A 26,872-nucleotide genomic window follows, 5' to 3' on the forward strand; every position below is an offset into this window, starting at 1 on the left:
GATGACAACAGAGAGAAGACCTCCTCTCTGTCCTCAACATGGCTCACTCCTTGCCCCTCGTCCCATCTTCCCAGCAGCCTGGGGAAAACAGGCCAGGCATGTAGCATGACTTCACACAGTCCCCACAGCCACTGAAAATACCATCAACACAAAATAGGGAGGGGACACATTGCAGATTCACATATGTGACAACACACAACCATGTAAAAACTCTCACTAGATTGTTAAAAATAAACATTCAGGGTTCGTTTTTCAAAGGCAAATGCAATGCCAATGAACCATCGTCCTGCATTGCCGTCAACTGCAGGGATGCAATAATGTTCTACTGGAATTGTTGCAGTCATTTTGTTTGAAGCAAGATCAAATAAGAGAAGCCTGAACAGAGGCAGTCAGCCTTCCTTGTCTTTTTTCCATCTCTGCCGTTACAAGTGTATTTGGTAGACATTTGTAGAGGTTTCTTTGTATGTGTTGAATAAATAAGGAAGATATATATATATATATATAGAGAGAGAGAGAGGGGGGGGGAGAGAGAGAGAGAGAGAGAGAGAGAGAGAGGAGCGAGACAGAGAGAGAGAGAGGAGCGAGACAGAGCGAGAGAGAGAGAGAGAGAGAGGGGGGGAGAGAGAGAGAGAGAGAGAGAGGTAGGGATATATAGAGAGAAAGAGAGAGAGAGAGCGAGAGGAGCGAGACGAAGAGGGCGAGAGCGAGAGCGAGAGAGAGAGAGAGAGAGAGAGGAGCGAGACAGAGCGAGAGAGAGAGAGAGAGAGAGAGAGGAGCGAGACGGCGAGGGAGAGAGAGAGAAAGAGAGAGAGCGAGAGAGAGAGAGAGAGAGAGAGAGGAGCGAGACGGAGCGAGAGAGAGAGAGAGAGGAGCGAGACGGAGAGAGAGAGAGAGAGAGAGAGGAGCGAGACGGAGAGAGAGAGAGAGAGAGAGAGAGAGAGAGAGAGAGAGAGAGAGAGAGAGAGAGAGAGAGAGAGAAAGACATAGATCCAGCAGTGCAGCGATTGCCACATTGTATTGGATAAAAGAGCTGTGTCCTAATATTTTATTAGACACATTCCGTCTCCACTCCCCCTCATCTCTCCACTCTTTATGATCAACCCCAAAACAGGAGCTCCAAAATTAAAACATCCGAAAATGGATGGACATCCCAGAGTGAAGTGACCTCTCCCTTAGAGGGACACACCACGGCCAAAGTCAGAACATGGTTTCTCTGAAGGTAAAAGCAACAAAGGCGCGTATTCATAAAGTCATCAGTCACCAGTAAGAAATAAATGTTTCTACGAGTAACATTTTGATCTTTAATTTGTTTTTAGTTAAAAGACCATCACTTACCAATGTGTGTTCTCAATAATTGGGAGTTGGGGGAAGCGACTGCTGATATGAAGTAGTCATTTTCTCTCCCACTACTGAAGCACCTTCCAGAGAATCATAAGGAGTCCTTTGGAAGTCTGGCCTCTAACAAGACATTTCATTTCCTCAAGCAGTTTCCCAAGTCTATTTAAAAATCAACACCAAATATCTGTCCCCATGAGATATTTGAATAGACGATGCTCAGTGGCTTTCATCAAGCACAATTGTGACAACTACTGCCTTGCGCTTTACATTGTCAAAATCTGTGTTTGAACTAAACAACTCCATTCATCGCATAAGATGGCATGGTGCTGTCAGGCTTATGATGACCACAGTTTTGAGTCCATTGTCTTGATATCATCATCACATTTACAACTATGTACAGGTAACTGCCAAAATAAAGGAAACACCAACATAGTGTCTTAATAGGGCGTTGGGAAACCATGAGCTGCCAGAACATCTTCAATGCACCTTGGAATAGATTCTAAAGTGTCTGGAACTCTGTTGGAGGGATGTGACACCATTCTTCTAAGACAAATTCACATAATTTGGCGTTTTGTTGATGGTGATGGAAAACTCAGTCTCAGGAGCTGTTCCAGAATCTCCCTTAAGTGTTCAATTTGGTTGAGATCTGGTGACTGAGACACACAAACCCCTTTAAACCTCCCATGCTCCTTTGAGAACCCCTCTTTCAAATTCACTGAGATCTCTTCTTCTAGCCATGGTAGCCAAAATAATGGGCAACTGGGCATTTTTATAAATGACCCTAAGCATGATGGGATATTAATTGCTTAATTAACTCAGGACCCACACTTGTATGGCAGAACCTGCTTTCAAAATACTTGTTATCCATCATTTAGTTGTGTTTCCTTTATTTTGGCAGTTAACTGTTTTTTTTGTTGTTAACATCATCTTTTGTAAAAAAAAAAAATCTGATTTTACCACTCAACCCCAGCCAGTGCAGGGTAAGGGTTAGTTTGTCTTGTGACACAATAGATCAAAATACATCACTGCAGTAGAAAGTGTAAGCCATGAAGCTAAAGCATCATGTTCTTTATGACCGGTTCTGCTCCTTTTTTCCTCAGTGGAGCAGCCATCAATTTCTGGCCCATGTTAATGCACCCTTTCAATATTTGATGTTTTTATATGGGAGTGCTGATAATAGAACACGGAAATGGAGGGCACATTTTGCCGATCTAGTTCAATGGCTCTGCATCCATCTTCTTAACAGAGCAATGCACTCCAATCCTGTGAGTGCTTCTCCTCCACCAGCCCCTCCACTGGGGCCATTTTCAAAGTTTACCATAGAAAGAAAGACAGAGCGAAAAGGGGGGGAAACAGCAAAGATGTCTGGCTACCCATGGCATCCTGGTAAGAGTTGCTCCTGGATCTGTCTAACATGTCCCACACCAAAAGTCATGGAAAACATGTATGGAACTAGGATCTACAGAAGCTTTTCAATAACAGAATGTGACCGTTTCTGAATGAGAATCTTTAACTCCTGTAAAGTATCAATGTGCTAACTTCACAAGACCAGATTGATGACTCTGGTCACATGCTCTTTGTCCTCTGTTATCTCTCCAAATACCTTCACCACTGTACATACTCCAAAACATAGAACAGACTCAGTATGAGCCAGAGGACTGAGCGGTCCAGCAAAATGATCTTAAATGATAGTAGAGCACAGTTAGTGCTAGGTGTCTATATTATGTTATCCATCTCTCTTCATGCAGATAAGAGGTAAACAGTGCTATGGCTTGAGTTGAATGAGGGGCAAACATTGCACTTCTCAGCAGGAGTCACTTTGTGTCTTTATTCAGGAAATAGGGCACGGAAGGAGGTATACTCTCATTGATGCGTCATGGTTGTAATCAAATTAAAATCTGTAACAAGAAGACACTCTCTTGTCTTTTCTCTCTTTTGTACTCATGGCTGATAGCCCAACAAGCCCTTATGAGAAAGCAACACACCAAACAAATAGGTGAAACCTCCCACGACAGCTTGGAATTGCAATGGTAAAGAACTTATTTCGTTTTTCAATTGATTTTTTTTTTTGTTGCAACAGAGTATGTTATTTACCTTTTGGGGACTAACACATTAAAATGAACTCAGCAAAAATGTGAATTAAACAATAGATATTAGTCCTCAAAGGGCAAACAAAAAGACATTGTCATTCTTTACTGTATAAGCCTTTATTAGTAAAAAGTCTGTTGTTTGAATGATACTCCTTTTATACCACATACTTTAACACCTTGTATTTGTAAAAAAAACACATTTTGCTCAAACACCTAAAAAAAAGCTGATTGACACTATAACATTAATTGGCACTGACAAGGAAAGTAAATACAACTGCATACTATACAAATGTTGATTCCATGAGTACAACTCATACCCCAAATGAAATAAAACACCTCATTAGATAACTGAATCAAATAAAGCGCCCAATGTGAACTCATCAATTACAGTGCAAAAAATGTATACATTTTACTTCCAGGTTAGGTTGTAAGTACATGTCCTTTTTTTTTATGAGAAAACAACAGTAATAATAACAATCCATAACAAAACGCAACAAATACAGCCAATTACGAAGAAAAAATAAATAAATAAAAAATAAATATAAAATACTGATTGAAATCTTTAAAATAGATATGGGTTGGTGGCCTTTCAATTTAATTTATTTTTTAAAACATTTTTACAGAATTTTCCCCATAGCTATTTGTTTTACAAGTAGTGTTTTCCCTGGTAAAAACTTATTGAAAGAGGGAGCTATACTGATGTATAATTGGGACTCAGCATAGCCTCCTGAAAGTACCATCATAATCAGTAACAGACCAGAACCCCCCCCCCCCCCCCCAGTCCAGAGGCAACTCATTTAAGAGAAACGGCTGGGAATACCCACTCAGCATGCAATCTCATGGCTTAAGTTCAGATGCTTCTGTTAAGCATCCTTTACATCCTTTGTAGTTGAAGGGCGATTGATGTTAGTGCTAAAGCTAAACCTGATAAAACTACAGTATGTACTTGGTGCATTGATTCCAAATTGTATGTGCTTCGGTACACAGTAAGTGAATATGATTGAGAGGTACATATTATTCATGTTGACCATGAGATATAAATGTACATTCCATTTTTCAGTTTTCTCCAGTTTTATTGAATGTACAGTTTGTTTTACAGTGTTTTGTCGAGCTGGCTGTAAAACAAGTGCAACTAGAGCATGTAAACACTGGGTCCTTCCTTTCCTGGCTGTGAGAATGAAGCTGATGAAAAGTGTGAAATAGAAAAATACGAAAATAAACCTTTCCAAACTTAGGTCATGCAAAACAAAACCTTAATCTTCTCTTCTTAACATTTTTTTTTTTTTAGGTTTTCTTTGCAGAAGTATGCCAATGCCATAGAAGCTGTCCATGCCATTAGCAGTGAAGCTAGCTGCTATTACGTACTGCCCTGTTTTGTTCATGCATTAAGAAATATCCAGTGAAAGATATCATATTTACAGTACAATTCACATATAATTACACATATACACAAGAGGCAAGAAAATTCACATTGAAATCAGTTCAACAGCTGTTGTTGTTCGTTTTTTTTTTGTATCTCCACTAATTTTTACCTCCACTAAATGAATGTATCAACAAAACATATGTGGCATAACCAAAATAAATCATAACATGAAAAACATGTAGCTGGTATTTCCTCACAGCTTTTGAGACATGAAAGTGGTTTACATTTGCACGTAGAGTAGGTGTGAGTTCAATGTAATGAGTATATTGACTGCACTCATGCAAGAGTTTCCATTCAGACCAATCATAAGTTACTTCTGGGAAAAATGAAATCATTTTTCACTGTAGGTTATATGAAATTAACTGTCATTGTGTGAAAAACAAAAACAAAACATGTATAAGCTATTTAGTGCATAGTGAAATTCAGATCAAATTGATTATTTCCAAACAAAAGGCCAAAAGGTTGTAATCCATCTCTTACCTTTACTTTATATTTTCACTACGCAGTTTAAATGCAAAGTGCAAATGCTTAGCTAGTACATCTGGCCCTAAGTTGTTTGTTAGAGTTGGGTGGCTTTATGTATTTTCTCCTTGTTTCTCAACGCTTTGTATAGTATGCCTTTGTAAGACTTGTTTTGCACTTTAAATCATTACATTTATTGTATTGCCATTGAACATTTTCACAAACTGTTTTGTGACCACCGTCTTGAAGCTATGTAAGCCAGAGTGATTTGCTATTTAATCATATCTCATTTTGCTCAAGTGCTGGCTATTTGAGGGTGGGGAGGTTACCTAGCATTACGTTTAATATCTAGTGGGCTCCATCCATCCAGGCCAAACCAAACACACCATAGGTAGGGAACATATGTAGTGTATGTTGGATCACTAACAGACGAAAATCAACAGAGCTGAACTTTTTATCTACAGGCTGTGGACAAGAACAACAACTGCAAGATGATGCCAGATCTAGTTGTTTCCTGTTCGAGATCTGGTTGGACATCTAGTGCTACTCTGACAATATGATCAGCTGGTTGGACATCTAGTGCTACTCTGACAATATGATCATCTGGTTGAACATCTAGTGCTACTCTGACAATATGATCAGCTGGTTGGACATCTAGTGCTACTCTGACAATATGATCATCTGGTTGGACATCTAGTGCTACAATGACAATATGATCATCTGGTTGAACATCTAGTGCTACTCTGACAATATGATCATCTGGTTGGACATCTAGTGCTACAATGACAATATGATCAGCTGGTTGGACATCTAGTGCTACAATGACAATATGATCAGCTGGTTGGACATCTAGTGCTACTCTGACAATATGATCATCTGGTTGAACATCTAGTGCTACTCTGACAATATGATCATCTGGTTGGACATCTAGTGCTACTCTGACAATATGATCAGCTGGTTGGACATCTAGTGCTACTCTGACAATATGACCAGCTGGTTGGACATCTAGTGCTACTCTGACAATATGATACAGCTGGTTGAACATCTAGTGCTACTCTGACAATATGATCATCTGGTTGAACATCTACTGCTACTCTGACAATATGATACAGCTGGTTGAACATCTAGTGCTACTCTGACAATATGATCAGCTGGTTGGACATCTAGCGCTACTCTGACAATATGATCAGCTGGTTGGTGTCTCAGTGACTGAGTGAGTGAAAGCTTACAGTAAATACAACATAAATACACATAGTTACTTATGAATTCTATAGGCTAAAGCCCATATAAGGCCATCTTAACCATGACACAATCCATACCAAAACCATTCATAGAAATCCTGACGACACTAGCAAGCCTAAGTCCTTATATGTGACACCACAGGGGTCGTTTGCCAAAAGGAGATGTATGGTTAAAACAAGAGTTATGCCATGTTTATGAAGTATTATGTAGGCTAGTTTGACATAGATCACTAGAGAGCAGAAGCGGAAGGTCCTTAAAATCTGATACCAGGTTCCTGAGTAACATCAAGTGACGTCATACAGTATTTCTTCCCCCTACAGATTAGCATCATCCACTGATTATGTTTTAGACTAAACAGAAACTCATTTTTCAACCTTTAGTCTCAATAGCTACACTGTACTGCTTCATTTTCTGCTGTAGTGTAACCTGGCATTGCAGGTTGGACTTAGTGCAAACTCTGGTTCATTTCTCTCAAATATGTTGCAGAGACGAGCCGTCATTGGTGGCGTAACATTGTAACCAGTGACAACAGTATGCTACAGTATCCCAGATACAGTTCCGTCTACAATCAACTACAGGTAGAACATTGGAGTGGGATCCAACTCACTGGGGCAAAAAGCGTCAGGATCCAAGATCTCTTCTTTGCTCCACACTGATCTTTCTCCTTTTCTGTATCTCTGTTTCTCGCTCTTTGTCCTTCTTTCGGTCTCTCCTCTCTCTCTGCCCCGTGGTGCATCCTGTCCTGTGCTAGTCCTCCATGGGGCCCGGGGCTCCCAGTTAAAGGTCCGTTTCCTTCCTGTCTGGTGCCGGCCAGGGGAAGGAGACGTTGGAGAGACAAGCTCTTGGAACTTAGGGGAGCCCATCAGTGAGTTCTAAGGAGATTGGTCACTGCAATGTGCAAGGCAGTAACTGTGATGCTCTCAACATTCTCTCCTCTCTTATCCTCTGGAACGTCCAAAGGACCCCATCTCTTGGTTTGGCTACCTCTGCATCTGACCTGCGACTTTTCCTCCCTCTGTCACCCCATATCATTTGATAACCATGCAAACCCAGTATTCAACAATGCGCTGCATGTTTCAATCACAACCGCAATTGTCATTCCTTAGCATGAATATTCAAATCCACTGCACTGCATTGTTGAATCAATGCAATGCTAGTTTGAACACAGAGATAGCCTGAAAATGCCAGTTTAAATGTGTGAATGCATTTGCTCTTCTCTTCACTCTAGGCAGAACCAAATAATGAAAAACAAGGTTGTCCTTTGAAGGTACAGTGTGGCTCAAAATGGCATCAACTCTGCAGTGGACATCTCATTAGTGAGTGAATCTGAGCAGATGGAATGTAGTGACATTAAGAGCAAAAGCCCAAAATAACACAGGGATTCTAGGCCTTTTTGGTTCTCAATTTAGTTCATGGCTATATTTATCACACATCTCGTCTTGCCCCCTAAAAACTGAAAACCAATTTTTCCAGATTCTGCTGATGTTTCTGATCTTTGGGGTGTGATCCTCGGAGCCCATTTTGAAGGGTGGTAGATCTGCAGTGTTTTCAGAGCTAATGGATGTGAGAGGTTGATTATTTTTCTTCCTCTAATCCCGCTCCCCGCTACAACCGCAAATAAAAAAGCTAATTTGAGAACACGGCCATTCGAATTTTAAGACAGGCACGTTTCATAGGAACTATAATATCAGTGCCCAACATTCTCGGGGTGAAAACTGTTTCAAAGTGAGAGAGTATTACATTCAACTACAGGTCAAACTTTGGGCTGATATGTTGATTTCACTCTCAAACAAATAAACCATGGCGATATCCCTTTTTTAATACACAATATTGTTTCTCACATTTTTATAGTGGAATAACTTCAAATGTGTTCATTCTAGGTATCGTTTCTTCCTTACAGAACACAAAGCTGAATATGAGGCAATAATTACTGTATCTACAGAGCATGTGAAGCACTAGGAGGATGGTAAAGAAAACGCACAATTATATTTGCCAACTATGTCCACGAGGATACTGAATTACCAAATGTACATTACATGTCTATTTTTTAAACAATCAAAATGAGCAATTCATACCTGTGACTTTTTTTTCTAGTAATGCATTAACTAGAACCTCGTTAAGTGACACACTCCCAAAAGCCCAGTATTTTCAAAACAAAATAATAATTACAATAATCATCATCTGGATAACCATAATGAAAATACCCCAAGGAACTGCTCTAAAAACAAACATGAATAGAGAAATGAAGAGAAGTTTGCACTGACTCAGAAACGTAGTGGTCTAACATCCCATCCTGATGGCCCCCCAAACGCAGACCAGCATTGTACCAGAGCCGATGTCCCATAAAGAGAACAACGTCACTCGAAAAAAAAGCCAAGGAACGACACATAATCCAAACAAGGTTGCTGTACAGGGTCGAACCGGAGAATTCCGTGTATGTTATCCATGGGAAATGGGCGGGGGGGGGGCTGGATATTAGGGACTTGACTCAGCCGATGCCTGAACACACGAGTCACCTGATTTGATGAGCTGCAGTAGAGGACGCCGATTACGGAGTATCAATAAAAAGCCAATGAGACTGAGACATCTCTTCTCTCAAGAGCTTTCGCTTTCTTTTTTAGCAAAAATATCATGCAGTCTTTAGTTCCAAAATCCCCCAAAGGGATCTGATGGTTGTTAGTTTGTTCGTTTCTTTGCTAGTTTGTTTGTTTCACAAGGAAAAGGAAACTCAAAGGCTTGAAATTATTCTTAAACATTCAAGTCATTCTAATAATACTTTATACAGGAGAAAAGTCCTTCAGATTTACACACACACACACGTGTATATATAAATATAATATATAGAAATATGCATATACATACTGTATGTATCAACTTGTATATGTGTATACATATTTTCCAACTGTATCAAAGCCAATTTAATGTGCTCTCAAAATATGGCCCATGATTCCTAGTGGGATGCACATCAATTCACATAGTACAACCAGTAGATTAGGTTGAAAAATCCAAACATGATGGGGAAAAGGACCCGGGACCATTTGTCAATGGTGCTGACATCTGCCAGATTGGGGATTTTCAGCTTGAGCTTGGAGGAGCGCCGTCGTAGCCGACAGTTGGCCCTGCTGCGCATAGCGCTGCGGTCCAGTGAGTGGTGGCTGAAGCCGTCCCGGGGAGCCATGGGCTTCCTGAACTGGACCCCGGAGCTGTCGAATGACATCACTGAATTCCGGGAGTCACTGACGCTACTTCCCACATCTGACGGCATCACCTCGTTATTCATCTCCAGCGTGGTGAGCAGGATATTCCCGTATGCGTCCACCTTGGAGGACAGTGGAGGGGTAGAGAGAGAACGTCAGGGAGTAGCAGAACACGGTGACATTACCACAAACTGTCCTACTAAAATTCTACACCCACCCAGCGTTTCATTTCCAATTTTCAAGCTAAAGCAAATGTAATGATGATGTGGAAGGACATTTCATTTTTTCATGCCTCTTTAAAGAATTCTGAATTGATGCACTTTTCCCATTTTCTTCCTTATAGCTGATGCCTTACGGTGCTTTTTCACTGAAAGTAAATCGACACAAATGAATTGCCATCACTCCATCAACCATTGTATCAGACCTCTATTAGGCCACAGTGCCACAGCTGATATGATTTCAAAATGCATGTACCCCAACTTTTCTTTGCTCCTCGAGGTACAGATTTCTTCTCTGTGTATATGACCTGAGGGTGTTGGTTTGAAACGGCGTGGCAATGGAGTCCTTGCAATGGAAAAAGAAAAGTGAAGAGAACATTAAACCCCTATAAAACACTGACGATTAAGCACAATTTCTTAGAAATACAGAATGCATAAACATAAGGTTAACAAGAACAACTTTGCATACGGATGGCATGTCATTTTTCAGACACAAAGACAAGGGGCTTCGTTCAGTCGGACCGTTTTAGCATTTTCCTTTGAATACTAATGTTTCTGGCTGCATACCCATTACGATTTGTTACATTTTAGACGGAAGTGGGTGAATGTTGGTAAGAAAGCAACTCCCAGGACAGAACAGAGATAAGACTAAGAATCAAGCCCACAGCAAAAACATAGACAACAACCTGAGAGGAGAATGAGAATGTAGTTTTACACATCTCCAGAGTTAAAGAAACAGCCACAGTATATCTCCAAGCCAAAATACTCTGCTCAATCAACTCTGAGTGTCAGTGCTGGAGGAAAAGCAATGGAGGGTGGTTGTTGGATGTGTATCTGGTGAAGGTGGCATCTATACGCTTGTGAAAGTACTGTCTTATGACAAACTAACATAGGGGAATAAGGGGATTCCCCTAACATAGGGGAATAAGGGGAATAAGTGTTTGAGTCTGTGACTCTCCCTAAAAAAATGCATAAGGATTCTGATAGACATAGAGAGGGAGTGTGCAAAATAGCCAGAGAGAGAAGCCAGCTGAAGATACAAACCTGTTCTCTCAGGCGCTTCTCTTCGTATCGCGGGCGCTCGTTGTTGGTTTTGTTCAGCCGCTCGTGGATTTTCTTCTGTTGCTGGGGGCCCCGGCCAAAGAACACGTAGTTTACGAAGGCATATTCGAGCAGGGCCAGGAACACAAACACAAAACAGCCCATGAGGTAGACGTCGATGGCTTTCACATACGGGATCTTTGGGAGGGTCTCCCTAAGGTGGGTGTTAATGGTTGTCATGGTGAGCACCGTTGTAACACCTGGAAATTGCAAAAACAAACAAATTATTATTAGTAACAAAAACAATCAATAGTCATCGCCATCAAAGTAAGGTATTGGTCATCAGGAAGACCAACATGCAAGGTAATGATTTTGAGTGGGAAGTGGGTGCCTCTAAACATTGCTTGACAATTTGTTCCTGCAGGGTGGAGATTTATTCAATGGAAAGTGCACATTATTAGTGGTTGTAAGGGCTCCTTTGTGTAAGTGGGAGTTGGCCACTAATCTGTTTATGACAATTCCCAATTGTGCTGTGTGTAGCATTTCGTACTGCAACAGCAACATAAGTCACCTCAATGTTAGGGCAACCTTACCCACTCTGTTCACTGGGAATACTCTGTGTTGTAACACTGCAGTGGAAGCGGAGTCTTACCAAGGGCCACCCGAGCTGCAGAGGCATCGTAATTGATCCAGAAGGAGACCCAGGAGAGGATGGTGATCAGGATGGAGGGCATGTATGTCTGCAGGATGAAGTAGCCAATGTTCCTCTTAATCCTGAAACTCAGTGATAGCCTGGGATAGGAACCTTTCACAGAGAACAAGAGAGAAGGAGAGGTTGGAGCGATGGAGCGATGGCGTGATGGAGCGGGGCAGAGGAAACACATCAGTGAAGAAAAGAAACGCTGGCACAACTTATGAGTTCCAAAGTCTGCACTTTGACAATGCGCGGGCTAGTCATTTCTCCATTCGTTCAGACGGAGCACTTCATTTCCCCAAAGCAATGGATTCCTTTCCAGGGACTAGTTCGATTCCAATTAAACATGGCAGAAAGTCGCAAACAAGGCAGATTTTTCCTCAACCCCCCCCCATCTCAGCAGGCAGCTCCAGCGTCCCTGTGAGAATTGTCACGGAAAGCTGCTGTGCTTTTCTCTGTTTAGCACTTTCTCTGTCCTCTAAATAGCACCAAAAGGGGTTTTAAAAAGGTCCGTAATTGGAGAGCACATCTTCTCACTACTTAAGTGAGGAGGAGGAACCCACATGAGACCGCGCTGTAGCTGGTGGGGTGAACCTATGGCGCTTAACATTTATGCATGTTGCAGAGAAAAATGCCAGCTCGTCGTGATGAGACATTAATTGGTTGCATTGAATGTATTGATTATTCAAACAAGCTCAACAACAAGTTGTTAAAGAGAAATACATCTCAGGATATTCCCCTGTGGCTTTGACTTTCCCATACTTCAGCGAGAGAGAAATGTTTACCGCTATGGATGCATAGCTAATTCCATCAAGGGAATTTGTATGGCCACTTTATCAAAATGAGAGAAAGGGAATAAGAGAGCCATGATGGTTTTAATTTAAATGGCAATCGACTGTGAGATGCACAGAGTGAGAAATGACCCTATCATCTCGCTGGTCTGGTAAATCTTTTAATGAATCAATATTCAGGCATACATATTTTATCCCAGCAGGTCCTTCCTGCCATACCTCGTGAATCTAAATAAACAAGTGCACACACAAGGGCAAGACTACTTCAATCATGGCAACCGTTTCCAAATGAACTCAAGTTAACTGTCACACAGAGATTAATTGTTAAGCAGCAAGTGACAAGTGTTCCCCATTGGAATAACATCAACAACACAAAACAGTGAGTGGAACTGGACTGACAGTTTAACTCATCCTACAATCAAGTCCACATTAAAATATATTCCTGAGAATGTATTCTTATACCATACTATACCCCTTCAGCACAGATATGAGGTGTTGAAGTGGAGGCCTTACCTGTGGTAAACCTGACCTCCCTGGACACCAGCCGAAGCGCCACGATGGAGAACTGGGGAAGCTCCAGTTTGTCCACCCCCGTCACCGCATTGTCCCCTCCGTGCCAGTAGAACACTATGTCGTCTGTGGTGTACCCATCTGTCCCAGGTTACAGAGAATAGGTGGAGGGGATGAGAGGAGAATGAACAGGTTCAGTACTGGTACAACCTCTCACCTTAGACATTAGGGAAAGCCGAATGGGCCAAAGCAGAGGAAAATAGGCCTTCCTTCCATTGGTACTGTATAGAATATGGTCTAAGCTTATGTATGTCTCCCACTTCAGCAAAACTGAACTATATAAGAGCCTGCATAATGACACGGCTAAATTACGTCAGACAAACATGAATATTTATCACGTGTCAAGTCATGCTTCTGTTTATGATTCATGTTGACTCCACGGGGCTCCATCAAAATGCCAGTGGAATCAAAGCGAGAAGTGTAAGGTAGATTTATGTAGTGCGGTTCAGGCGATATACTGCCTTACATTCACTGTTAAACCTCATGGCAATTACATTTCCTGGATATAGGTGCCTTTACTGTATTTACATTTAATGACCACTCTTCTGCCCCCTGGCTGTGCCAGCTCTCTGTCCATGGTTATATACCAGCCAGCACCGGAGCACCATTCATCCACTTTTAATCTTTTTCTAAAGTTAGAGGTCCAGGAACTGAATTTGACATGTTTTCATAAGTGGATGCTCCTTGTTAATCTATGATATTGAACGGTTGTTAATTAGTTTTATCCCCCATGGCATTCTGCCTCTCCCAACATGTAGCAGGATATAGAAGAGTTTCATTTCACAGCATGTCCAGATGTCCTCCCTTATCCACATGCTATATGTTATTGAGGGTGTGGGGTTATGGATGCGGTAGGTCTATTCATGATTACACTTTATATCTATGGGGACCTAGGTAGGGCCAAGCCATGGACATGTTATGTTGCTTGGCTGTCACTAATGGGGAAATCAATGGCCTGACATCATTGGTTTGGAGAGGAATACTGTAGCTGTAACTTCTCTGTACACATTGCATGTTTCACATTTGCATATGTTAGGATGTGACAAACCTTTTTCACTCTGGCTGTAAAATTAAGGGTATTTGGGTTGATAAAAGATATCCATCCAATGCCATGCCTCTGTGCTGCTTTGCCATGAAAGGAGCATCGATGTTGTTATGACAGACGGGGTCCATCTGCCCGCTCAAGTTGCATTCAATTGTCAATATGGAACGGCTTCTAATTGAAATTACAAGCAAGCATTAAACATTTCACCTGCTTCTGTCAATGCAGTCATTGCCCTCTGAGTTAACGCATCTATAAGAAATGGTACTCAGAGTCAGAGATGCCAATAATGTTGGCCAGGATAGCTGCTTTAAATGATCCATAATGATCACATCTGCTGACAGCAGGCGTCTGCAGACTGAACCCAGAACCACCCCAGTCAAAGATACATCAGGACAGCTTAGACCTAAACCACCCCGAAGTCAAAGATACATCAGAACCACCCAAAGATACATCAGAACCACCCCAGAATCAAAGACACATCAGAACCACCCCAGAATCAAAGACACATCAGAACCACCCCAGAGTCAAAGATACATCAGAACCACCCCAGAGTCAAAGATTCATCAGAACCACCCCAGAGTCAAAGATACATCAGAACCACTCATGCTGACATCAAGCCTATGCAGACTGCACCCAGAACCACTCCAGTCAAAGATACATCAGAACCACCCCAGGATCAAAGACACATCAGAACCACCCCAGAGTCAAAGATACATCAGAACCACCCCAGAGTCAAAGATACATCAGAACCACTCATGCTGACATCAAGCCTCTGCAGACTGCACCCAGAACCACTCCAGTCAAAGATATCAGAACCACCCCAGAGTCAAAGATACATCAGAACCACTCATGCTGACATCAAGCCTCTGCAGACTGCACCCAGAACCACCCCAGAGTCAAAGATACATCAGAACCACCCCAGAGTCAAAGATACATCAGAACCACCCCAGAGTCAAAGATACATCAGAACCACCCGGAAGTAAAAGACACATCAGAACCACCCGGAAGTAAAAGACACATCAGAACCACCCGGGAGTAAAAAACACATCAGAACCACCCGGGAGTCAAAGACACATCAGAACCACCTGGGATCAAAGCTAGAGGGTGAAGTAAGACTGTATGGATAATTTTGGCCTAAGGACTTGGGCTTCATCTTTCAGTAAGGATAATACAAATGGTTAAATTCCAAATATGTTTTGTGAATATTGACAGAAACAACTTGAAATGCAAAAGGCTCCTTTTGTATTTTTCATCTAGAGACATACAGTATGACAGGTCTAAAAGTTGACTTTTGCCTTAAATGTATAGAGACGTGAGCTGAATTATGAAGAAAAAAACACAAACTGCCTGCAATCATGGGCAGTCCCTTGCTGTGTTTTTAAAACGCTGTAATACCCAGTGAAAATGGCAGGAAGACATTCCTGCTGAGATGCTTGAGAAGCCAAGGCAGGTAGTTGGGGGAGGGATGGGAGGTGACTTAGCTAGAGTGCAGAGGAATGGGGGAGAAGACGTTTGTATTAAGTCCACCTACAGCTTTCGATTTCCAAGGTGCAGTTCTGTTCGTCGAGGGGGTACCTCCTCAAATCCATCATGCAAGCTGCTGTGGTGGTTATTCTGGAAAAGATAGAGAGCAGAGACAGAGGGTGAGAGAAAAGGGAGAGCAGAGAGAACCGCTGTTACCTTGGTAACCTTTGAGAAATCGTAGCTTAGCCTTCACTGCACGATGTGGATCTTTAATTGAGCAATGTTAGGCAGTTGTCTTGTGTTAAAAAAAATAATTAAAAAAAGGAAATGCAATCATTGGCAAGCTAGTGTTGGATACAACCTCTCTGAGGTCTGATTTTTAGGAGCGAGGGATGAGAAGGGATGGGGGAAGAAGAGGAAGATACATTTAGGTCAGTTTCTAATAATCTGGCCCACTGTTTGAGATCTTCCATAATAGCCGTGGTCAGTTCTTTATGAATTTTGAATGAATGAAATTGCAGAAAGTGAGGTTGTTAGGAATGTGTTCTGACAGAGGCAAGTTGATTCCAAACAAAGAGAGGTTGGAATAAGAAATTTAAAGTGTCTCAGTGAGCAGCATTTTAGTGCTCATATATAGGCTTAATGACAGCCCTGATCTATGTTGTGACTGCAACCTCGCACACAACTGGAGCTGTTTGCTTCTTATTTGCAGTTCTACCTATAGAAACATTATGAATGAATTCAAGCTGTTAAAACGTCAAACAAAAGCATAGGTACAGTTGAAGTCAGAAGTTTACATACACTTTGGTTGGAGTCATTAAAACTCGTTTTTCAACCACTCCACGAATTTCTTGTTAACAAACTATAGTTTTGTCAAGTCGGTTAGGACATCTACTTTGGGCATGACACAAGTAATTTTTACAACAATTGTTTATAGACAGATTATTTCACTTATAATTCACTGTATCACAATTCCAGTGGGTCAGAAGTTTACATACACTAAGTTGACTGTGCCTTTAAACAGCTTGGAAAATTCCAGAAAATTATGTCATGGCTTTAGAAGTTTCTGATAGGCTAATTGACATCATTTGAGTCAATTGGAGGTGTACCTGTGGATGTATTTCAAGGCCTAACTTCAAAATCAGTGCCTCATTGCTTGACATCATGGGAAAATCAAAAGAAATCAGCCAAGACCTCAGAAGAACAATTGTAGACCTCCACAAGTCTGGTTCATCATTGGGAGCAATTTCTAAATGCCTGAAGGTACCACGTTCATCTGTACAAACAATAGTACGCAAGTATAAACACCATGGGACCACATAGCTGTCATACCACTCAGGAAGTAGATGGGTTCTGTCTCCTAGAGATGAAGGTACTTTGGTGCGAAAAGTGCAAATCAATCCCAGAACAACAGCAAAGGACCTTGTGAAGATACTGGAGGAAACAGGTACAAAAGTATCTATGTCCACAGTAAAACAAGTCATATATCGACATAGCCTGAAAGGCCGCTCAGCAAGGAAGAAGCCACTGCTCCAAAACCGCCATAAAAAAGCCAGACTACGGTTTGTAGCTGCACATGGGGACAAAGATCGTACATTTGAGAAATGTCCTCTGGTCTGATTAAACAAAAATAGAACTGTTTGGCCATAATGACCATCATTATGTTTAGAGGAAAAAGGGGGATGCTTGCAAGCCGAAGAACACCATCCCAACCGTGAAGCACGGGGGTGGCAGCATCATGTTGTGGGGGTGCTTTGCTGCAGGAGGGACTGGTACACTTCACAAAATAGATGGCGTCATGAGGAGGGGAAATGATGTGAGTGTGTGTATATATATATATTATATATATATATATATATATTTTTTTTTGATGTGGGTATATTGAAGCATCATGTCAGGACATCAGTCAGGAAGTTAAAGCTTGGTCGCAAATGGGTCTTCCAAATTGACAATAACCCCAAGCATATTTCCAAAGTTGTGGCAAAATGGCTTAAGGACAACAATGTCAAGGTATTGGAGTGGCCATCACAAAGCCCTGACCTCAATTCTATAGAAAATTTGTGGGCAGAACTGAAAAAGCGTGTGCGAGCAAGGAGTCCTACAAACCTGACTCAGTTACACCAGCTCTGTTAGGAAGAATGGGCCAAAATTCACCCAACTTATTGTGGGAAGCTTGTGGAAGGCTACCCGAAACGTTTGCCCCAAGTTAAATAATTTAAAGGCAATGCTACCAAATACTAATTGAGTCTATGTAAACTTCTGACCCATTGGGAATGTGATGAAATAAATAAAAGCTGAAATAAATCATTCTCTACTATTATTCTGACATTTCACATTCTTAAAATAAGGTGGTGATCCTAACTTACCTAAAACATGGAATTTTTACAAGGATTAAATGTCAGGAATTGTGAAACTGAGTTTAAATGTATTTGGCTAAGGTGTATGTAACCTTCCGACTTCAACTGTACATCTCTAATGCTTAATGTAAACATCTACTTCATTCAAACCCAAAAGCCAACAATCAAAACGCAGAAAGTCAATTTACCAAGCTTTGTTAAATTCCCTTGGGATACATTGAATCAGTTGAAAAATGAAACAAAATGTATATGCTTTAAATCTCACACTAAATTGTGATTGACTGCTATACGACTGCTATACGACTGCTATACGTATATGCTTCCGCCAGGTGTGTTTATGAGGGGTGTACATTCATTATATTCCATTTCAATAAATCCAGAAAAGTAGGAAAAGTGCACTGCTTACAGATTATTAGTGTGGGAGTCTATGGCATTGAACTGAGATATTAACTAGTGCAGCACATTTGAGTAATTACATTTGTGCTGTTAAGTCATACCAGCTTGTGCCTGCTTTCAGGTTTGTGGGTGTAAATGAACTAGGGAGCTCACTGGCTTGCCTGAATGGGAAAACTAATTGAGTGTCAACTCATCACCCCTGTGTGTCAGATGCACCGTCACATTCATGGGGAGAATTTGAAAGGTAAACAATGTGTGTGTGTTAGGGGGTGGGAGAGAGTGGTGGGGAGTTTACCCTTTACAGCAGCCTATTTTACATTTGGGATGCCCAATGTAGGATACCCGAGTCCATGCTGTCTTCCAGACTGCTGGAAAATTCAGCACATTGCAAAAGATTCCCAGTGTGCAGGCTAATACAAGCCAACCCAACTACTGTCACACACATGCAGAGGTACTGGTGAAGTGTATAGAGAGCAATAGGAAAACAATGTGGAGTGTTAGCAGGGCATATACAACCATGATGAAAACAGAACCCATTTCAATACAGTGAGTCACCGTTTGGGACAATATACTTTTTGACTCCCTCTACTTTGGTGCGTTAGGACATAATGCCGTAGATAAATTATTCTGACTCTCCCCATGGCACAACACAACCTCATTATCACTCCCCTCCGGCTTTATCATAGACCAAGTACATTTCACTTCGCATTGTACATTGTTTTCTATCTCACAACTTTACTGTAAATGACTCATGTAAAGCAAAGCTGCAAAATGTTGGGGAAAGAAACAAAGCCTGTGTCCCTTTGGGCTCTGGCTGCTGTGCTACTTTGAAAGGGCCCCAGGATGCTCCTCTCCCCCCAGCAGCCCCCCAGTCCTCTGGGTGGGTCCCTGTGGGCACCTCACTGCAGACTCACTGTCTGGGATGTTTCATTGATGAAACTGGGACATTGTGGTGATGAGGGATTAGGAGGGTGGTTTGTGGCTTTTTTCTGGGGCACAGAATTCTGGATGGGAATTGAGCCTCCTTTCCAGTCAAACAAATAAGCAGAAATAAGTGGTGCACTATATTTGTTTGTATTGTGCAGTACAATAGTGACTGCTATATGCAATAGTAAATGGTACATACAAAAGCGACTGATACATGCAATAGTGACTGCTGCAAACAATAGTGACCTCTACATACAATAGTGACTGCTGCAAACAATAGTGACAGCTACATACAATAGTGACTGCTGCAAACAATAGTGACAGCTACAAACAAAAGTGACCTCTACAAACAATGGTGACTGGTACATACAGCAGTAACTGCTACATACAACAGTAACTGCTACATACAACAGTGACTGCTACATACAGCAGTAACTGCTACATACAGCAGTAACTGCTACATACAGCAGTAACTGCTACATACAACAGGAACTGATTGTTGCAATGGTGACTGCTACATACAATGGTGACTGCTACATACAATGGTGACTGCTACATACAATGGTGACTGCTACATACAAAGGTAACCGCTACATACAATAGTGACTGCTACATTAAATAGCGACCTCTCCATACAATAGTGACTGCTACATACAATGGTGACTGCTACATACAATGGTGACTGCTACATACAATAGTGACGGCTACATACAATAATGACAGCTACATACAATAACGACTGCAACATACAATATCGACTGCTACATACAATAGTGACGGCTACATACAATAGTGCCTGCTACATATAACAACAACTGCTAAATACAAAAGTGACTACTACATACAAAAGTAACTGCTATATACAATAATGACTGCCACATACAAAACCGACTGCTACATACAATAGCAACTGCTACAGTGCATTGCGAAAGTATTTGGCCCCCTTGAACTTTGCGACCTTTTGCCACATTTCAGGCTTCAAACATAAATATATAAAACTGTATTTTTTTTATGAAGAATCAACAACAAGTGGGACACAATCATGAAGTGGAACGACATTTATTGGATATTTCAAACTTTTTTAACAAATCAAAAACTGAAAAATTGGGCGTGCAAAATTATTCAGCCCCTTTACTTTCAGTGCAGCAAACTCTCTCCAGAAGTTCAGTGAGGATCACTGAATGATCCAATGTTGACCTAAATGACTAATGATGATAAATACAATCCACCTGTGTGTAATCAAGTCTCCGTATAAATGCACCTGCACTGTGATAGTCTCAGAGGTCCGTTAAAAGCGCAGAGAGCATCATGAAGAACAAGGAACACACCAGACAGGTTCGAGATACTGTTGTGAAGAAGTTTAAAGCCGGATTTGGATACAAAAAGATTTCCCAAGCTTTAAACATCCCAAGGAGCACTGTGCAAGCGATAATATTGAAATGGAAGGAGTATCAGACCACTGCAAATCTACCAAGACCTGGCCGTCCCTCTAAACTTTCAGCTCATACAAGGAGAAGACTGATCAGAGATGCAGCCAAGAGGCCCATGATCACTCTGGATGAACTGCAGAGATCTACAGCTGAGGTGGGAGACTCTGTCCATAGGACAACAATGTGTTGTTTAATGTTTGCCACAAGCCACCTGGGAGACACACCAAACATGTGGAAGAAGGTGCTCTGGTCAGATGAAACCAAAATTGAACTTTTTGGCAACAATGCAAGACGTTATGTTTGGCGTAAAAGCAACACAGCTCATCACCCTGAACACACCATCCCCACTGTCAAACATGGTGGTGGCAGCATCATGGTTTGGGCCTGCTTTTCTTCAGCAGGGACAGGGAAGATGGTTAAAATTGATGGGAAGATGGATGGAGCCAAATACAGGACCATTCTGGAAGAACCTGATGGAGTCTGCAAAAGACCTGAGACTGGGACGGAGATTTGTCTCCCAACAAGACAATGATCCAAAACATAAAGCAAAATCTACAATGGAATGGTTCAAAAATAAACATATCCAGGTGTTAGTCCAGACCTGAATCCAATCGAGAATCTGTGGAAAGAACTGAAAACTGCTGTTCACAATTGCTCTCCATCCAACCTCACTGAGCTCGAGCTGTTTTGCAAGGAGGAATGGGAAAAAATGTCAGTCTCTCGATGTGCAAAACTGATAGAGACATACCCCAAGCGACTTACAGCTGTAATCGCAGCAAAAGGTGGCGCTACAAAGTATTAACTTAAGGGGGCTGAATAATTTTGCACGCCCAATTTTTCAGTTTTTGAATTGTTAAAAAAGTTTGAAATATCCAATAAATGTCGTTCCACTTCATGATTGTGTCCCACTTGTTGTTGATTCTTCAAAAAAAAATACAGTTTTATATCTTTATGTTTGAAGCCTGAAATGTGGCAAAAGGTCGCAAAGTTCAAGGGGGCCGAATACTTTCGCAAGGCACTGTACATACAATAGTGAGTGCTACATACAATAATGACTGCTCCATACAAATGGGGACCACTACATACAATAGTGACTGCTACATGCAACAGTGACTGCTACATACAACAGTGACTGCTACATACAACAGTGACTGCTACATACAACAGTGACTGCTCCATACAACAGTGACTGCTCCATACAATAGTGTCTGCTCCATACAATAGTGACTGCTCCATACAATAGTGACTGCTCCATACAATAGTGACTGCTACATACAATAGTGACTGCTACATACAATGGTGACTGCTACATACAATGGTGACTGCTACATACAATAATGACTGCTTCATACTAAGGTGACTGCTCCATACAATAGTGACTGCTACATACAATAGTGACTGCTCCATACAATAGTGACTGCTCCATACAATAGTGACTGCTACATACAATAGTGACTGCTACATACAATAGTGACTGCTACATACAATAGTGACTGCTACATACAATGGTGACTGCTACATACAATAATGACTGCTTCATACTAAGGTGACTGCTCCATACAATAGTGACTGCTCCATACAATAGTGACTGCTACATACAATAGTGACTGCTACATACAATAGTGACTGCTACATACAATAGTGACTGCTACATACAATGGTGACTGCTACATTTAATGGTGACTGCTACATACAATAATGACTGCTTCATACTAAGGTGACTGCTCCATATAATAGTGACTGCTACATACAATGGTGACTGCTACATACAATAATGACTGCTACATACAATTGTGACTGCTTCATACTAAGGTGACTGCTTCATACAATAGTGACCGCTACATATCATGGTGACCTCTTCATCCAAAGTGACTGCTACATACAATAGCCAGTGCTAAATACAATGGTGACTGCTACATGCAATTGTGATTGCTACATACAATGGTGACTGCTACATGCAATAGTGACTGCTACATACAATAGTGACTGCTACATGCAATAGTGACTGCTACATGCATTAGTGGTACTACATACAATAGTGATTGCTACATACAATAGTGTCTGCTACATATAATAGTGTCTGCTACATACAATGGTTACTGCTACACACAATAATGACTGCTTCATACGAAGGTGACTGCTCCATACAATAGTGACAGCTCCATACAATAGTGACTGCTACATACAATAGTGACTGCTACATACAATAGTGACTGTTACATGCAATAGTGACTGCTACATGCATTAGTGATTGCTACATACAATAGTGATTGCTACATACAATAGTGTCTGCTACATATAATAATGTCTGCTACATATAATAATGTCTGCTAAATACAATAGTGACTCCTACATACAATAGTGACTGCTACACACAATGGTTACTGCTACATACAATAATGACTGCTTCATACTAAGGTGACTGCTCCATACAATAGTGACTGCTACATACAATAGTGACTGCTACATACAATAGTGACTGCTACATACAATAGTGACTGCTACATACAATGGTGACTGCTACATACAATGGTGACTGCTACATACAATAGTGACTGCTACATACAATAATGACTGCTACATACAATAGTGACTGCTACATACAATAGTGACCGCTACATAAAATAGTGACTGCTACATACATTAGAGTACTACATACACTGGTGAATGCTACATACAATATCAACTGCTACATATCAAGGTGACCTCTTCATCCAAAGTGACTGCTACATACAATAGTGAGTGCTAAATACAATGGTGACTGCTACATGCAACAGTGACTGCTACATGCAACAGTGACTGCTACATGCAACAGTGACTGCTACATACAACAGTGACTGCTACATACAACAGTGACTGCTCCATACAACAGTGTCTGCTCCATACAACAGTGTCTGCTCCATACAACAGTGTCTGCTCCATACAACAGTGTCTGCTCCATACAACAGTGTTTGCTCCATACAACAGTGTCTGCTCCATACAACAGTGTCTGCTCCATACAATAATGACTGCTACATACAATAGTGACTGCTACATACAATTGTGACTGCTTCATACAATTGTGACTGCTTCATACTAAGGTGACTGCTTCATACTAAGGTGACTGCTACATAAAATAGTGACCGCTACATAAAATAGTGACTGCTACATACATTAGAGTACTACATACACTGGTGAATGCTACATACAATATCAACTGCTACATATCAAGGTGACCTCTTCATCCAAAGTGACTGCTACATACAATAGTGACTGCTACATGCAATAGTGACTGCTACATAAAATGGTGATTGCTACATGCAATAGTGACAGCTACATGCATTAGTGGTACTACATACAATAGTGACTGCTACATACAATAGTGATTGCTACATACAATAGTGTCTGCTACATATAATAGTGACTGCTACATACAATAGTGATTGCTACATACAATAGTGTCTGCTACATACAATAGTGACTGCTACATACAATAGTGACTGCTACATATAATAGTGACTGCTAAATACAATAGTGACTCCTACATACAATAGTGACTCCTACACACAATGGTTACTGCTACATACAATTATGACTGCTAAATACAATAGTGACTGCTACATACAATAGTGACTGCTAAATACAATAGTGACTCCTACACACAATGGTTACTGCTACATACAATTATGACTGCTAAATACAATAGTGACTGCTGCATTCAATAGTGCTACATTCATTCTGTTACACAGTCAAAATAATGTTGTGTCCCCGTGTCACGCCTGCTGAAAACACTCTAGGCGTATACTGTATGTTCCTTCTCATGTAAGAGAAGCTCACATGCCAATCGAATTAACAGGAATGTCTTCCCCGTGAATGGTAAAGGGATCATGGTCTTCATGGTAAGTCATAGAGGCATATTTGTTACAATCATGAATATATACCCTACAGGCAATCTGTACAGGCATGACTTTGTCCTCACTTCATCCTTCCACCTTTTCACCAACTCCCTCTGGGTAACAAGAGATGCTGCGACCAATTCCGCCCCTCCCTCCCTCGCTCCTTCCTCTGCACCCACAGCTGATTCCACCAAGAGACATATTAAATAAGCATTTACCAGACCATTAGTTTCCCGTCTCACTTCCAAACATCATCAAATTCTCATTAATACCCCAGTCTGTCTGACAGATCCTAAAACATCTACCCCTCAGAGACAGACACCAAGATGTCCCTGTGTTTGGTGGGGTGGACTGGGGATGAGGACCTAGTTGATATGAACAATCTCAAAGTGATTTAGTGAGGCAGTGTTAACAAAGTGCACGCTGACTGGCTGAAAAACCACCAAAGAATGGAGAAGACTGCCATTCTCTTGCAGACACTGATAATGCCATCATGTATCTCATGTCAATAAGCAAGGGCATGCGCTAAGTCTCCCATTCTGGAAAAATAACACAATCCTTTTCCAGAGGCTTACCTAAGCTATATTTCATCTTCCAGACAATAGGGACATGACAATGGCAAAATGCCATCTCCACTGATTGTGAAGTGGAATGAGGTAATAGAGCCTCATAACAGAGCTACGCATCAGATAGTAATACAGCCATTACAGCAGCATCTGTACATTTAGCTGTAAGCTTCCTATAATTAACATTTGCAGCTGAATTCGTTTTTTGCTTTAAAACATCATTGGCCAAAGCACATCAGCATTATTTTTAACCCAAAGAAGGCCTCCATTCACTGGAGGCACATGATGCTAAACAAATAAAGTTAAGTCAAATTAATTTATTTAAAAGCACAAGTACATGTGTACAGTCAGGTCCAAAATGATTGGCACCCTTGATAAAGATGAGAAAAAAAGACTGTGTAAAATAAATAATGCAAATACTGAGATATTTTGTATGCTACATTTTTTACTAGTACAATTCCTCAGAGAAAGATATTTTGTTTAGCAAGTCATATTTTTTGGGAGGTAACACATTATTTGGATAGTCCATCTGGGCAATTCAATGGTAAGGGAATTTAGGTTTTGACTCAGTATGTTCCCCTTAAGATGTATGCCAAACAAAAACCATTCATTTCAAAGTTTAGCTCTATGTTCAAGGACAACTTTTAACAATTTCCACTGAACATCTTACAAAAACTAATTTAGTGGAAGAACTGTGCAGATGCAAAGTTTGTTAAGGGAATTATGGAGAAATCTCCAGTCAGGTTTTCATGCGACAACGTTTTCCACAAACTCTATTAAATATCTGTTCCGAACTAAGATTCAAAGATGTCTGCGGAAATAAGGGCTGTGTCAGCTATGACATGACACCTTGAGTTAGATTTTAAAAATGTTGTGGATTTACACCTGGTAACGGAATTAAGGGAATGGGTTTACATCATGGGTCCCTGATATGTACTACACAGAAACGCGTAATTATGTAAATCAATGTAATTCTCTTCATTTTTTCACAAGTTTGGACATCACAGCAGATTACAGTACAGTGCAGTAAAGTAGAGTCCAGTACAGACGGATAAACCATGTGATTCTATGTTCAGCAAAGATCTTCTGTGTATAAGTGACGCGCGAGGGCAAAAAAGCATCTAACACAATTCTACGAGTAGTCTGAGGCAGACGTTGGGTAAGGAGCGTTTTCAAGTGCAACGTTAATAACGACGGTTTTGGGAAACAGTTCAGAGATTTTAACAATGCTCCTACGACGGTTCTAACAATGAACTTAGCCTTAATATGCTTTTGGGAAACCTGGTCCAGTACTGTGCTATCCAAACTTGGGAAACATAAGTCTATGATGGGTTCAGATTTGGTCCACTCTGGTCCATCTGTGGACGTTAACATCAAGGCCAGAGTGGACTGACCAAATTTCAACTACCCTAACCGCAAACTTAGCAGACAGTTGCTTATCAACAGATGGACAATCGAAAGTTGGTTTTTTAAATTCCCCCAAAAAAGATAGGAGTGAAAACGACTGTTTTCAGTACCTTTCAATACCTCACCTTGCGAGGATAATGGCACTGAGCCTTTTTCAAAAATGTTTTATGAGATTGGAGAACACATTGGGAGGGATCTTATACCATTCCTACATACACAATCTGCCCAGATCCTTAATATGCTTTGTCAGTGCTTATGGACTGCCTTCTTCAATTCACACACACACACAATGGGGTTCAAGTCCGGAGACTGACATGGCCATTTTATGGTCATTTAACC

General features: G+C 41.1%; 1 protein-coding gene across 1 annotated transcript in view; it reads right to left on the reverse strand.

The window, feature by feature from the left end:
- Positions 1-3,534: 3,534 nt before the first annotated feature.
- Positions 3,535-26,872, reverse strand: part of LOC110533954 (gamma-aminobutyric acid receptor subunit beta-4-like) — a 65,510-nt gene continuing 42,172 nt past the window's right edge. The window contains exons 5-10 of the mRNA XM_021618551.3: positions 15,643-15,725; positions 13,010-13,147; positions 11,664-11,816; positions 11,015-11,271; positions 10,227-10,316; positions 3,535-9,874 (exon numbers count right to left, since the gene is read on the reverse strand). Of these exons, the coding sequence (XP_021474226.1) occupies positions 9,521-9,874; positions 10,227-10,316; positions 11,015-11,271; positions 11,664-11,816; positions 13,010-13,147; positions 15,643-15,725 (1,075 nt within the window). The 3' untranslated portion in view covers positions 3,535-9,520. The remainder of the gene's footprint in view (positions 9,875-10,226; positions 10,317-11,014; positions 11,272-11,663; positions 11,817-13,009; positions 13,148-15,642; positions 15,726-26,872) is intronic.

The sequence above is a fragment of the Oncorhynchus mykiss genome, chromosome 10, assembly GCF_057628025.1.
Source record: "Oncorhynchus mykiss isolate SJ-2025 chromosome 10, ASM5762802v1, whole genome shotgun sequence".
NCBI classification, from domain to species: Eukaryota; Metazoa; Chordata; class Actinopteri; order Salmoniformes; family Salmonidae; genus Oncorhynchus; species Oncorhynchus mykiss.